Source organism: Plasmodium fragile, assembly GCF_000956335.1.
Source record: "Plasmodium fragile strain nilgiri unplaced genomic scaffold supercont1.12, whole genome shotgun sequence".
Lineage (NCBI taxonomy): Eukaryota > Apicomplexa > Aconoidasida > Haemosporida > Plasmodiidae > Plasmodium > Plasmodium fragile.
Window position 1 is genome coordinate 140,792 of NW_012192592.1, and position 15,660 is coordinate 156,451.

General features: G+C 43.9%; 2 protein-coding genes across 2 annotated transcripts; both read right to left on the reverse strand.

Moving 5' to 3' along the window:
• Positions 1-847: 847 nt before the first annotated feature.
• Positions 848-5,602, reverse strand: AK88_01399 (uncharacterized protein; the record flags this gene model as incomplete). Its single annotated transcript, XM_012479034.1, has 1 exon — positions 848-5,602. The coding sequence occupies one exon, from the start codon at positions 5,600-5,602 to the stop codon at positions 848-850; it is 4,755 nt and encodes a 1,584-aa protein (XP_012334457.1).
• Positions 5,603-7,426: 1,824 nt separating this feature from the next.
• AK88_01400 (uncharacterized protein) lies at positions 7,427-13,105 on the reverse strand (the record flags this gene model as incomplete). The annotated part of the gene is made up of 1 exon (XM_012479035.1): positions 7,427-13,105. The coding sequence occupies one exon, from the start codon at positions 13,103-13,105 to the stop codon at positions 7,427-7,429; it is 5,679 nt and encodes a 1,892-aa protein (XP_012334458.1).
• Positions 13,106-15,660: the final 2,555 nt, after the last annotated feature.

The following is a 15,660-nucleotide window of genomic DNA, read 5'->3' on the forward strand; positions in this document are numbered from 1 at the left end:
GCGAAAAAAAAAAAAAAAAAAAAAAAAAAAAAAAATCTAGCTACTTTTCCCACACACATGTGTGTATGTAGGCAAACTTTTAAATGCTGCCTTCTTCCCCAGGACAATTAAAGTGCTTATTCGATTTGCTTAATTTTTTCTACCTGTCCATAATCGCGCATACATATTTGCTATTCCTCTCGTGAAACTGGGAGTCTACATTTGACTAGGGAAAAAAGAAAAAGTTAACTTACCCTTTCTGCAACGATGGCGCAAAAGGCAATTATTTCTCCCACATCATTCGCTCCGTCAATCTTGCCGTTCCCTATTTTGTATCACTCAAAAAAAGGGACTACTAAGCAGAGAATATACATCGCTCTCCCTTTCCAGTAGCATTTCCAAAAAAGGCACATTTCCTACCAATAGCGGTATCTTGCCATAAAGAAAACGCGGGGAGAAAAACCTTTGCTATGGTGTTTCTTTATTGGAACAAAAGTTTTTCTACCTCAATCGAATGTACACATGAAGCATATGCGACTTGCCCCTCTGAAGCGTTCGTTCACAATATATGTCTAACCCCTTTTTCCCTCCCATGGGGACGGTGACGAAGAAAAGTCAGGTCGATCAGTGTGCATCGGAAATTTTTTTTTTTTTTTTTGACGCAGATTTCCCTTCTCCAAATATGCCATGTGAAACACACTCGTGCCGCACACTGACGGAAGGGGGTGGACAAAAAAGTTGGAGACGCAAAAGGGGGAAGGGATAAATAAATAGGTGAACAGAAAAAATGGGCACACATAATACGCACATGTGGTAGGCAACGTGGGCCATGGCGATGTGTAACATGGCAAAGTGAAGAACGGCCAACCTACCTGCAGAGCTCGTTGGCCAAGTACTTGCTGCGCTTCAGCTCGTTAAAGGATTTACTGTTGCACTCATCAAACACGTTATAGTCGCTTACAAATTTGCACTTGTTAATAAAGTAATTGACCAAATTTTTGGTGATGTACTTTTTAGGTGACTTGTGCATGTAGGGCTGCGAGAGGACGACGATGTACAGGCAGTCCTTAACCACGTTGGACAACTCTGAAAGGTAACCCAGGACGTCATTATGTATTTGCTGAATCTGCGTTATTTTATAATTCACCTTTAAGTTGATTTGGGCAGCCTCCAAATACTTAACCGTTTTTAGCAGCGTGCTTTGGAGTTCATACAAGGTCTTCACCTCGTGTACACCGAAAAACATATCTCCTATGAGGGCTTCGAAATGGGCATTTTGCTTCACGTCAACCTTATTTGACGCAAGGTAGGGTAAATAAGAATACGTCCTTCTTTTGCGGGTGGACATTTCATACTGGCTGCTTCCATCATGGGTGTCTCCCACGGAGAAATTCCTTCTGGGTCTCCCTCCAAAGGATGTACTCTGATCGGAAATATACGAATTGTCCGATGAGTACTCCTGCCCATCAACCGCTTCCCTCCCCCCATCGGCCACTTCCCTACCCCCATTAATGAACAACTGCTCGATGCAGTTTGCCAACAACTTGTAATCATCGATCAGGATCTCAAACAACATCTTCGTGTTCTCCATCCGAAGGGCATTCACTTCCTCCTTACCTCCATTCCCCCACATGGACAGCTTAATTTTGCACAGCAAAAAGGCAGTCGCTGCTGGGACACTCAAAATCTTCACCTTCTGTGAATGTGTTATGGAGGAGAGAAGTTCGCTCGTCTTTTTACTCCTTCGGTTGGGTATCTTCAACGATGGAATTATCCCATCAAACGCTTCCTCTAATTTCACCGTGCAGGGTGCTTTAAATAAAAAAAAAATTAAATTGTCCGATAAGTACTTCATGTACTTCACTTTGGTTACTAACTTCAAGAATCTGTCCTCCAGATCAATGAGATGCTTCACTGGGTTAGACTTTTCCTCCGTCCTATTTAGGAAGTATAACGATGTGGACAAGCACAAGTAAGTGTTGCACAGGTCCTCCATATATACATTATCAAAGGGACACATTTTTCGATCCTTCTTTGTGGACTTCATTACGCTCGACATTATTGAACAGTCACTACCATCGTCACGCTGAGCGCCCTCCACTTGGCCACTCTCCAATTCATTCTTCACGTACTCCCCTCCTATTGGAGCACTTCCCCCAGTAGTTCCTCCCTTAGATGCGCTCTCACAAATGGGGTACTCCTCATCATCGGCGTGTTCCTTGTTTCCAAGGGTAGTTCCCCACGAGCTTCCTTCCCCCCCAGACTGTGTCCCAAAGAGAGCATTACTACCAGGTACAGTTCTGACCCCCCCAGCTAGCCATTCTTCATCACCCACATCCCGCAAATCACTACCACCCTTAACATGATGACGCTTCATCCTATCCTTATTGTAATAATAATATAACAACACATAGTACGAGTACTGCACCATGGTGTTCACATGCTCACTAAGAATGTCATTCATAAGAAACAAATTCGATGAAATAATTATCCTCAAGGATCTCAACAAGGACACAACAAAGGGGATGGTTACGTTACGGTCCCTCACCCTCTCGAAGATCTCCAGGTGCTCCATTCTGTTCATTTTTTTCTTACTAAACAAATCGCTAGTCTTATCCACGTCTATAATATTCATCTTTGGAGTCAGCTTCAACATGGTATTGAAAAATTCGAACAGGAAAGAAGGACTGAAGTTTTTACAGGCACAATAAAAGTGGTATAACTGAAAGGTGGTAATATGTTTCATCTGGGAACCGTATGAACCTGACCCACTCACACTTAGCTCACTCCCCGGCTTGGATACTCCACTTAGGTCGTAAAAGAGAAGCATTTCCTCCAGTCTCCGCTTGATCGACTTGACTAATTCGTACGTGTGCTTATTCGTGTTGATGGACAAGTGAGTGAACTTGACTACATCACTTAACACGCTGAAATCGTAAAAAATGAGGTACCTCTTGTACACCTCGCTGTTCTTGTGGGCGGGGTCATTCTCCGGGCATTTGCCGTCACGATAGGCGTTCTTCTCGTTGATATATTTTATTTCATCCATCAGTTTGTCTCTACTCCAGGGGGGGCCGCTCTCTTTGACGGTCGCTTCGCTGCCCTCAGGAAATCCCCCCCCCAGTTCCCTCGCCACGTCGTCCAAACTCTTATCAATTTGCTCGCACAAACGCATCACAATATTCTTGAGCAAAAATTTGTTCTTCTTATGCTTCTTCCCCGAGTCGTGATTGAGGCCGTAATTGAGGCAGTAGCTGTTCACGTCGTAGACATCGTCCTTCACCTGGAGGAGGTCGTACCTCTTTAGCAGATTCCTTGGATGCACAAAGGTGTTCGACTCCTCCGATTTGTCATAGTAATAATTAATCACTTTCTTCTCACTCAGGTTGAAGCATATGCTTTTTTTTTTACTCTTCTCCTCCAACGTGTCGTCATTTTTACTCTTGAGTATTTTTTTATTCCCCGTCGGAGACGAGCCATCCTTCACGGGGCTCGTTTCCGCTTCTCCCGATGGGGAGACCACGTCTTCGGCACCTCCCACCATGGTGCCCTTCGACGGGACATACATGTCCCCACTGACAAAACTCCGTGTCCTCCTATTCCCCCTAGTCGCGGTGCTCACAAAAACCTCCATCTCGGGGACGAAGGAAAAGAAGGAGCTTATCTTAAAAAGGCGAATAAGTGTTTCATTATTCACAGTGGACAAATCTAAAGCATTATCGATGTAGTAGCGAAGCTTATTAATGAAGACATGCAGAATCTGGTTCTGCATGCTCGGCATAAAAATCACCTTGCCCAAGCACTCGGACAAGAAGAGTAAGTTCTCTAGCGAGTAGCACTTCAAATTCTTATTCAACTTTTTAATAAAAATGGAAAAGGTAGAATTATACATGTCATTCATGTTGGACTGAAAAACGTCTGTGCTGTTAAACGATGGGCAGTTTAACCCACCGCCGCTCAACCCACCACCACTCAACCCTGGGCTGGACGGATACATGAGCAAGTAATTATCTACACTCTTTATAAAACGGATTAAGTTTTTCTCACTTTTTAATTTCATCACAGGATTCCAAATGGCATGATCAATAATTCTGTTAAACAGGCTGTGATTGAACACCAAAAACCGATGGAGAATAAACAAGCTGTAGCTAAAATCATATGCCTCCATTTTGTCGAGCTTTTTTTCGTAAGTCATTATAAGGGCGTGTACACTTTTACTGTTTATGTGATTCGTCATCTGGTGTACTGTTTTGGAAAAGTACTCCTTTCTAATCAGCTCGTCAATGTGCTTTCTAAACATTCTATTCAAATAATCTCTTAACATGGAGACGTGCTCAGATTTGCAGGAAAAGTAAGTCAACAGAGTAAACCACCTCCTGATCATCGTTACGTCCTTCTGTGTGTTTCCTCTGCCATTGGTCTCATCATTCGCACATGATGCCTCCTCCTGGTCACCCAAATGATCCAGTCTTTTTTCTTCACCCTCTAACTGCCACTGCTGCTCCTCAAGCGCGCTGGGCCCCCCCTTAGGGCTCATCCTACTGCCTGAGATGTTTAAAATATGCTTCAAGTTTTTCATGTAAGATTTTACCTTACTTCCGCGCTTCTTCCCGATCTGCGCGGGGTCGTCATGTCTGATCTCCCCCGGGCTGCCGCTTCTCATCTGTGGTGAGTCTTCCAGCTGTACTTCTTTTCCTTCTTCTCCTCTTCCTACTTCTAACACACCTGACCGCCGCACCCGCTCGTGCAAATACGTTATGTCCCTCCCCCTGAGGGACAACACGAGGCACTCAAAAAAGGCGCCATTTAAAATATTATTTTTCACGCTTTCGTCCACATCCTTCAGATGATGAAGCACAGCGTAGTACTCCATATTCGTGAGCTTATCGAAAAAGGCGTTCAATTCTGCTTTATACTCGTCTCCCCCGCCTTTTTTGGACACCAATTTGTCTACCTGCAAAAATATGCTGTTCCACGTTTTTACGTCGCTCTCCTCTGACAAATTTCCATGTATACAAGTTAGCAATTCGCTCAGATTTAATCGAGAAAATTTCACGTACTTGTCTTTTTTTATCGATACGGCAACGATTTGCGTGAAGCTCCGAAATTTTATTTTTTTCATTTTACTAGATGACCAAATCCCTGTACTGCCCCACTTACTCCAGTTACTTAAAATGTTTTTATGGTTCAGTACATTTGGGGGTGTTGTGCTGCGGGTTCCCTCTTCTCCAATTATCCCTGATCTCACGTGTGTGTTTACAATTGGGGCGTTTCCCACCTGCTTCGCCTCTTCTCCGTTGTCCAATTTACTCCCCTTAATTACTCTACGCCACGCGCGTGCCTCACTATCCTGCGCGCTGCACACGTCCGTGGCACCTCCTCTTTTAAAATTATAACATATCACCCTGGCGAAGTTTCTTCTAGAAGATCTTCTCCGTCGTGTATTGTTATGTAGGAACAATTTCTGACTGATCCTGACCAGCTCGCTATTGCCAAATTTCCTTGCACACGTACTGATGGGAAGCCTGGATTTACGGTCAATTCCTATACTCATATATTTATGTATTTTTTTACACTCACGTTCACTCGTGTACGCCCTTTTAATCACAAAGCTGCTCATCATTTCTCCTATGGTGCTTCTTAGTGGTTTTCTTTCCTGGGCACCTTCAGAGAGATTCAAATATATTGGCCCACCTGCCTAGGTTGCTAAGCCGCTTTGTCACGCCTCCTCGTATTGGTGACTTTTGATTTGTTATTTGTAATTTTTTTTTTTTTTTTTTTTTTTTTTTGCACTTTTTATGAACCTGTCAGGTACTTTTTTTCCCCTTTTTTGGCTAGTCAATAATTTTTTTTTTTTTTTTTCACGTTGTGCACAGGTTGTGTGCGTTTGGATTTTACACCTTCCTGGCGGTGTTCCTCTTACTTTGCAGCTGCGCCTAGTTGGTATCATCCCTTCAATGTTGGTTAAATGAAACATCCCTACGAACAACTTAAGGCTTCGTGGCCCACAACTTAAGCTTCGAACTCTTCGCGCTCTGTGCTCGTCTTCCCTCTATTTCTCCTTCCACACCCCTCGGTGTGATTCGTTTCACAGTTGAGAGTGCAAAATATCTACCCCCTAGCAGGGCCAACAATGTAGCACAACCGAACTGTGTGCTCATTACAAAACTCACATAATGTACGGGTAAGTTAGCTTTCCGCCTTTAACGTGTACTCACCTGCATGGGCACGCGGAAGGCCTTTCGTATCGTTTTATTTACACACGCAGAAAAGGCTAGCATACCTTCCAGATTCGCATCCCACCTGTAGAGCAGTAATTTACATGTACCGCAGCTTAGTCAAGCGAGCTGACGAGGCCTAAACATATTCGCATATGTACACAATACACACTATACTCCTGCCTCGAACGTTTTTATTTTTGTTTGTATTTTTTTTTTTTTTTTTCAGCTTCGTTTAAACAGCGTCACTGAAGGTAGCCAATTTTTTTCCTCCCAGAACTACTGCGTAAGTTCATCATGAAATGGGGGAAGGAAAGGGAAAACAAAAAACAAATAAAGTAGGATAAATGAGGCCCCACCAAAATGTAAATAACGAGGGGGGAATCACAAAGGCAACGAGTCATTACGCATATAGGACTGTACACGTTTGCGTTATTTTTTTTTTTATCTTGGTCAATCTTTAATTTTCTACATTGTGGGCCTAGATGAAATGCATACCTACACGTGAGTGCAGGTATCTGCATCGCCTGATTCTGCACATGCTACACCTCCTGTGTACGTTTGCAGCAGGTTACCGCTCTCTCTCCATCTCCGTTATCAAGTGTCGACATGGAGGATGGGCTCCTGCGCGAAGCGTTTAAAAAAAAAAAAAATACACATATATACGCATTGCAAGCTGCATATTTTTCCTTTTTTAACTGCCCCGAACGGTGAACCATCACACAGTTGTACTGCTCTAGTATAAAAGAGCTTGGCACCCATGGGGTATGCTTCTCTACAGAGAAGGTTACCTGATGAACCGCTGTTCCCACTTCACCAGGCTACAACTTTTTTTTTAAGAATAAATTTTCCGAAAATATTAAACGCATCGCGCCAAATGAGTGTAGGAGTTGCAAACACGTAAAAAAAAAAAAAAAAAAAAATTAACACAGCGAATAAAAGCTATTTAAGCTAAGGTGGAAAAAAAATTGGTACCCACATTACACACTGCACCAGTTAAAGCTTAGTTCCACCTTCCAAGTGGAAAAATGTAAAGCAGCTTCAAATAAACCCATATGTGCGTGACCTGCCTCCTCCATCAGTTGTGCTAAACGTTCCGCACATTATTCAGTCGACATAAACTCCGATCTGTTTGTCTTACCAAGGTAGCCATTTAATGGTCACCTTTTTTTTTTTTTTTCCCCTCCCCGTCCAATACTTCCGTTAACGTCTGTGCCAATATGCAGCAGCTATTTCTGCACCTGTTCATTCACATTATTGGAAAGACACGAGTTGTTCATGCTTATAGAATTTAAAAGGTTACTCGGGAGGCACTCCGTGTTTATGGTACTGGTATTTGAAGTGAACCTCAGCTTGCCGATCATTTTCCTGTTATTGCAGTATTCATAGTTGTTCATATCCTTCATGTTAGTCATGATCGTGGAACTGGATGCCGAGGTCATGTTGGCCTCCTTAAAATAGCTGCTGTATGCCACGTCGTCGTAACTGTTTGGAGTTGTATTAGGATTGCCCTTGCTACTGCTGTTCTGGCTTCCGTTATTGCTTCCATTATTGCTCCCATTATTGCTTCCGTTCGCGCTGAGGTCATCCGAGTGCTGCTGCCCCGGAACCACATCTCCACTGGACGGATGATTCCCCCCACTGCACACGCCGAACACATAATGCGCCTTTTCATACTGTGACTGTGCCTGCCTGTCCACAACATTATCCTGGCAGTGCCCTTCCCGTTCCAGGTGTTCATAACCTGGTAGTACCTGAACCATGTGTCCAAATTCGTAGTGCGGCTTGTCGTGCATGGAGTACTCGCCATTGCCATGTGCACTACCACTACTACAGTCGTCATTTGATTTATCAACCATATTGTAATTCACCTCTTCAGCACAGTTGTGCATGCCTCTCTCTGGCATCCCCATTCCATTCTCTGCATTGGCGTATACATTATAGTAAAGGTACTCTCCTTTTCCCGCAACCTCTACATTTTCTTTCATCATCTCCGAGTCTAACTTGTCGTCATGGAGCTCCTCATCATCATCTCCTCTTTCATATGGCAAATTCATGTAGCCTATTCTTTGCCCATGTGCCTCCCTGTCTCCAATCGTCATGAGATCATATTCATTGGTGGGCACTTGCCTCAAGGACACGTGTCCTCCTTGCTTTCCTTCTCCATACTGCACCTCTCTAACCATTTCATACGTTTCTCTGTTTCGCTCACATGAGTCGGCACTTTCCACATATGAAGTATCTCCAAATGAGCACTGCCCTCTGATGGCAATATCTGTCCTTGGTCCAATTTGCAGTTCATCATACTCAACGCTTCCTACACCATAAGGGTTGTCTTCCCTGCCACATGCTCCTAACGAATCTAACTCGCTGGTTTTTCCTATGGTACTTTGTAGATTGGGGTAGGTGTCTTCTTCCCCTTCGGTAGTCACCATGGGGACATTACTCCTTCCATCAACAAAACTCTTGTAATGATTAACTGTTTCAGTTCTCACTGCACCGAATGCGCCTTCATTCTCTTCTCTCCCTTCCCATGGCGCTCTACTCACCACGGTCACATCCTTGTGGAATGGCAAAGTGCTTCCCCTACTTAACGACAGTTCATACGAACCATCATCTACGTTGTTAATGCTCAAAGGATGCACGTTGTACATGTAATGCTGCACGTATTCCATATTTCCCTTCACATTAGGATCATAAGATCTGTTAACCTGTAAGTACTTCCCCTCCTGGTCATAAGCCATACTAACATTGCTGTGCATATTTGGGTTAACAATATGTTTTCCATGCAGATGCATTGGGTGCACCCCCCTAGCATAATTCTCATTCGGAAGTATCAGATCTTCCGCATTGGCGGCCCTGCTTACGTCGTTCATTCCTCCTCCTGTGCTCATGCACACTCCGTTCAAGAATTCCGTGCCGTTTCTCCCATTCATAGACCCAAAGTTATTACAACCCTGGTAATTATTCAATCGGTAATCTACTCCCGTTAAAGCGTTTACATTGCTCATCATATATGTGTCATATGGCCCGGCCATGTTGCTGACACCCTCTGCGTACCCATAGCCATGCATGTCTCCATGAGCATTCTCGTTCAGCATGCCGCCAAAACAGCGCCCATCATTTACACCACTCATAAGATGCGCATACTCATACTTGCTCATGTCACCCACCTCTTGCTCCCCACGTGGTGATCCCAAATGGTTCGCGTCGTCCACACCAACGTTGAGCACGGATCCATCCTCATTAACCCGCAAAGTACCATCCTCCACGGAGTTGAAGGAGCAATAGTCTGTACCCCTCCTGTCATGTATCAACTGGTTAGACTTAAGGAATACCTCAGTTTGTAATTCTCCGCGATTGAGACCACCCGACCTTCCTTCCTGCGCGCCACTCACTCTGTTCTTCTCACTAGCAGGAGACCCATCATGACTTGGGAAATCCCCACAGCTGTTCGCACCACCCATCGTGAGGGATCGAAAAGCAGGGTCAGACAATTCTTGCATGTAGTCTTCCACGCGAGCATTTTTGTTAGCGTTCCATCCAACGGCTAAAATGTGCAAAGAGAACAAACGGGCAAAATACCTTTGCTGCAATTCAAATTCTTTTTGTGCATTTAGCGGTACCTCGAAGTGCTCATAAAATACTCGGGACTGATATTCATATGGCACTCTGTACCCTCGTGGATTATCAACAAACTCGATTATGTTGTTCCCCGCGAGGGAGCTATTTAAATTTTCATTCTTACGTTGCATCTCACTGGGACCATAATTACTCCCTGGGGTGCTGATTCTCCTTCTCGCCCTTCTTAGGTTCATTAGGTGAGTCTTCCCGTCTGCCATGTCACCTCCGCCACCTCCTCCAACATTCTCATCTGAGTTCGCCATCACGTGTCCTTCCTGCCCTGTGTGGGGCTCCCCTCCGTAATGCAAACCGCTTGGTTGAAACCCACGTGCAAATGCATCCCGACCCACATTGCCATTCAGCACGTAACCACCGCAGCCCTCATTGTTGTTTCTCGATTGGGAGGCAAGACCAGAGACGCTAACCATTGTACCCCCCAGGCTGTCCATTGAATGCGATCTAAACCTACCATATGTAGAGTTGTATCTCTTCCCATGTCCCTTGTACATCCTGTAAGACTCCCTCATAGCATTTTTATCATCATCAAAAGCTGAATCCTTTTTTTGGCTAGCTCGACTAAATTTGCAATTCTTCGTTCGTCTCCGAGATCTGGTAGGAAGTTGTTCCGTCAGGAGGTTCTCCCCTGCATTTCCATTGGGGATCAGGCTGGCGTTTATTAGTACATTATCATTTTGGTTAATATCAACACTGGTTCCCCTTTTCATGGTGGGTACCACGTAGCTATGTCCATAGGTTCCTTCTTGTCCTGCCTCAAAGCCGTGCTGATTAACGGCTCTCAATTGCGCACCACCGCCATGCACGATGGTTCCCTTCTCCTCACACACGCCGCCGCCAATATTATTATAACGCCTTCCCCTGCACATTCCCATGGAATCACCCACAACGTGGTCCATAACTCCATTCGACTCATTCCTCAAGCCCCTTTGGTTTTTCCTTGAATAAATCTTCTGGCATGTAGAAAAATATTTACTCAATTCCTCATCGAGTAGGAAGTCCTCCTCTTTGAAGTTCCTGTTTGTTATTCGTTTTCGTTTTCTTCGTTCTCCATTGTACGAAGATGGGAGGGGATCGCCTACTCCATGTTCACCACCGTTAACAGGGGCAAAGTCGTTCCCCCCTAAGCTCAACCACTTGGTCTCCTTGTTCCTCTCGCCTCCCTTGCGTCGGTCTTTCCCCTGCACCTCATTTCCATTGGCGTCGCACTTTATTTTCTTCAAATGACAAATGCGCTGCCTCATAGTTTTTCTACTTTTTATTTGGCTTTTCTGGGGGATAAGGCTAGCCCCATGGTGATCTCTCACCATGTCGCGCAGTACATCATCGTTTGTCTCGTCCCTCTGCATAGGCTCAATGTCTGCCCTGCTATGCATAGCCTCCATGTCTAGCCCCCTCCGCATAACTGCCATGTGGGGTGCCATTGGCCCTCCACTGTAACTCACCAGGTAAGGGTTATACCCCCCTCCTCTGAACACAGCGCTGCTGGCGCAGTGGCCTGCGGACAGACCGCTTCCCCCCAGAACATACTCATCACTCCTATTGGTGTGACTACTCACGAAGGGATCCTCACCCCCGTAATGAAACGTGTGCAGGTTATCATGGTGCATATCACCATAACACATAGCCGCAGGTCCCACACCGTGGTTTGCATAAACCGCGTAGTCATCACTCTTCGTTCCATAAGCATACCTAGAGGAATAGTCCTCCCCCTTCACCATAAAACTACCCATTCGGTAACCTTCGTATTGCTCACAGGGGGTAAAGTAATTGCTCGTCATGGCACCCCGTTCCAGGGTCTCATTGTTATTACAGTTCAACATAACCCCTTCCCCATGGTCGCTGTATGGCATGGATAAGGGGTCCCACATCTCTTGCTCTTTCTTCATATAATTATTGCTGCATGAGAAAGGAGGCGGGTCTACATTTCCCAATTCTGTATTGGAACTGAATAGGTTTAGGTCGACTGGGCCATGCGTTTGAGCAGCTATGTATTGATCTGCCAATCTGTTCTCCACAGACTCACCCATTACACCCCTCATGGTGTCCTTTACCGGATTCTCCATTTTCCCCCTCAATTTCGTACCCTCCTTTGGTGTCTTCTTTATCCTGTCCCTTTTCCTTCCAGTTCCCCTAGGCTTGTAATGCCTTTTCTTCTCGGTCATTCCTCTCCCTCGCTTAGAACTCACACCGATATGATACTCATTCCAGAGGTAATTCCCCTCAGGCAAAACCACATTCGAATTTTCCTCTTTGATTCTGCCCATATAATTAGAATCTGTCCTACCATCCATTGTGGTACCCTCATTTTTAACAAAGAGATTGCTGAGTGCACTTCCATTGTAGGTCCGGCTCCCATTAACCATATCTGATCCTTCTATAAGTGACCCATGAACAGTATCATTAGTATGCTTCAGTTTTCTTTTCCTTAGTCCATCCTTCATTCCCTTCCCCATCATTAAAGAAGATTTATCTACCCCCCCTCTCTGTATCTTACACTTAGTTTTCCTCTTAACATTTTTCTTCATGTACACATTAATCTTAACAACTGTTTTGTCTGACCTTGAGAATCTCGTGCCCGTAGCTTTGTGTAACAAAATGGGATTAAAAATTCCTTCAATTAAACTTTGCGCGAATGTTTCTGCCCTCTTCTGTGCCTCATCATTACCTACCTTTTTGCATGACCATCTGGCATTCATTGGATTATCATTGTCCATCCATTCAACTCTCCATTCTCGCTCAATTCTGTCCCTTATTAAAGACACGCGATATACCCCCACATCACTGTACACTCGAACGATAGGTGGTCCTTTGTCTGGGTATAGCTGCTCGAATGTTATACCTGCTTTTAATTTTTCAATCAATTCCTTTGCTCTTAATTTTGCCTTATCATTACCATATTTTTTATATGAGATCCTTTGCTCCCTTCTTATGTCATTTTCGTACCACTCAACCACTAGACAGCGTTCCACCTTGTCCATGAGGATGACTGGCTCGCTTTTTATCTTTACTTCATGGCACCTGTCTGCTTCGCCCTTGTGGGTCATCTCCTGTGCTGGGGGGGTTTCCTCCTCTGGGGCCTCCGCCTTGATGCCAGGCTCGCGCGCGCGGTCATCACCACTTACATCGCTGTTCACATTGCTGTTCACATTGCTGTTCATATTACTGTTCATATTGCTGTTCACATTGCTATTCACATAGCCGGCTTCGTCAGGTACGGCCCCATGGATTGCCTCCACAGTGTCTGACTCCAGGGAGACACTTTCCATTTACCCCTTACGCTGTCTTAAAAATATTTGGGGGGAGAACCTTCTTGCTTGTTACACACAAATTTTATATTATTCACGCAGGGGGAAACTCTGCTCAGGAAGGGGGGGTGACACCGTACGTGCGCTCCGTTGATGCAACTCGTTAGTGTGAACCACACATGGACAACAAACGCCTATGTTAGCTCTTCACCTGAATGTATGCCAACTCGGTAGGAAAAACACTTTGGCCCTTGATCATGTATTCCTTGTGGAAGAGGCACAAAAGAATGGCTCCTAAATTGTCTCAACCTTGCTAAGGGTTGTCCCTCATACGAATAAATCTAGTATGTGTACTTTACCCCCCAAAAGAAGGGGAATAGGTTGGGCAAAAGAACTGTGCTGTGTTTACGCTGCATTGGGGGCACAAAACAGGGAGATGCTCCAATCTATGTCAACCCAGCCGAGGTATCCCTCACCCCAAATAATGCAGTGGAACCGATGTGGAAGGCGCCCTACTGCTCACAAAAATGTGATTGGTATAATCTTCACTGTCGAATTGGCCTAACCAAATGGAGAGTAGTCACGCACATGACTCTCAAAAAAGAAATGTTCTTTAGACAGGTGCAATTAGGAAGATGTACAAATGCACACACGGGGAAAAAAAAAAAAAAAAGAAAGAAAAAAAAAAGTTGTAGACGGAACGAAACAGATTCAACATGTGCGATGTGCGCCTTATTCGCGATGAGAGCGACGAATGAAGATCTCGCAATCGCTTAAGGGAGCCAAACTATGTATACTAGACAAATGAAGCGAACTTTGGAGAACAGACTGAAACGCAGGGCTCCTTCCATTAAGCTACAAACTTGTAAAAAAAAAAAAAATTCAAAAAAAAATTCAGAAAAAAAACTGTTACAAAATTTTACACGACGAATGGAAAACCCCTCCTCTTGTGACCACTTATTAATCACAAAGGAGGCAAACAAAAATGCTGCGTCAACTTTTCTCCCAATGGGTATAAGCACGTTGGTAAATGCAGAGCGAATCTACACAGTCGCGAACACTTTTACAATGGAGAGTACATCTACCCACATGGGAGCTTGCGCGGGGTGCGGAAAATTGCCCACGATGCAATGGGAACGGTAAGGTACAAACTCAAATAAACAAACTCAAATAAACAAACTCAAATGAACAAACTCAAATGAACAAACTCAAATAAACAAACTCAAATAAACAAACTCAAAAAAACAAACTGGAAGAACAAACACGGGCACATGTTGGCTACGCCGGACGGAACATTATCCGCGCACCAGCGCAGAGACACAAATGCTTCGAAACAATTTAAGAATGTTCCTCTGTTGACTGGTACAAAATATATTCACGCCCAGGTATGCACCCACGGATCTACGCAGCCGATCGGAGCACTGAGTCGTGAGAGAAAGGGCACGCCTCAAACGAACCGCACAAAAAAAAAAAAAAAAAAAAAAAAAAAAAAAAAAAAAAAAAAAAAACAGGCACAGTAATAGACAAAGCGGGTGATAAACTACTACACAACTTCGATTAAGTGCATGTTAAAATAAAAAAAATTAAATTGAACCAAATGGCGGGTACGCATGAATTGCAAACTGGCCGCAGGTCCCCAGGGACGGAGTGGCAGATTGACGCACTTCCCACGTGAATGAAGGTAGGCAATGCGCGTCTGCCTCTTCCGCACAACAATGTGGCAACGGGACAAAAAAGGGAAAATACAAACAAATGCGGAAACAGAGAAAGGCGCCCACAAATGGGCAGACGAACAAACAAATAAACAAAACAAAAAAAATAAAAAATAAATAAATAAATAAATAAACAAACAAAACAAAACAAAACAAACAAAATAATCAAACAAACGGAAAGACAGACTGGACAAACTTACGATGCGCCAAAAACAAAACAAAACAGCGCGAATTTTTCTAAGCAAACAAAATGGAGCACATCCAGAGGGGACGAGCAGAAAGAAAAAGACAAATATGTCCAACGTTTTGCACGCCAGACGAATTGGAATGAAAAAGAAAAATGGAAAATTGTTTTTTTTTTTTTTTTTTGTTCTATTCTTTATTGTTATTTAATTTTTGTTCCCTTTTTTTTTACATTCCCTTTTCTTCTCCGCCCCAAGACGTGCCATTTCTCGGTAACACCAAGGAATGGGGGGACGCAGAAATGCAAAGACGAAAACAAGCGCAAGGGTGAAAGGGTACAAATGAAGACGAACATGAATGGACAAACGCGCAAAAGCAAACGCAAGTGAGGAACATAACAAAAAAAAAAAAAAAAATTAATAATAATACACAAATAAACAAACGAACGATCAAACAAACAAACAAACAAACAAACAAACAAACAAACAAACAAGAACGGTGGATAACCATGACAAATGGGCAGCACACATTACGATACCAAAAAAAAATTGGATGATACAAAAAAAAAAAAAAAAAAAAAAAAAATTGAAAAGAAATTTCTCGCAACTCACACATAAGGGAAAAAATTAATTCATGGAATTGTAAAGTTAAGAGGAACGTGGACGGGTTGCGGAAACGAGG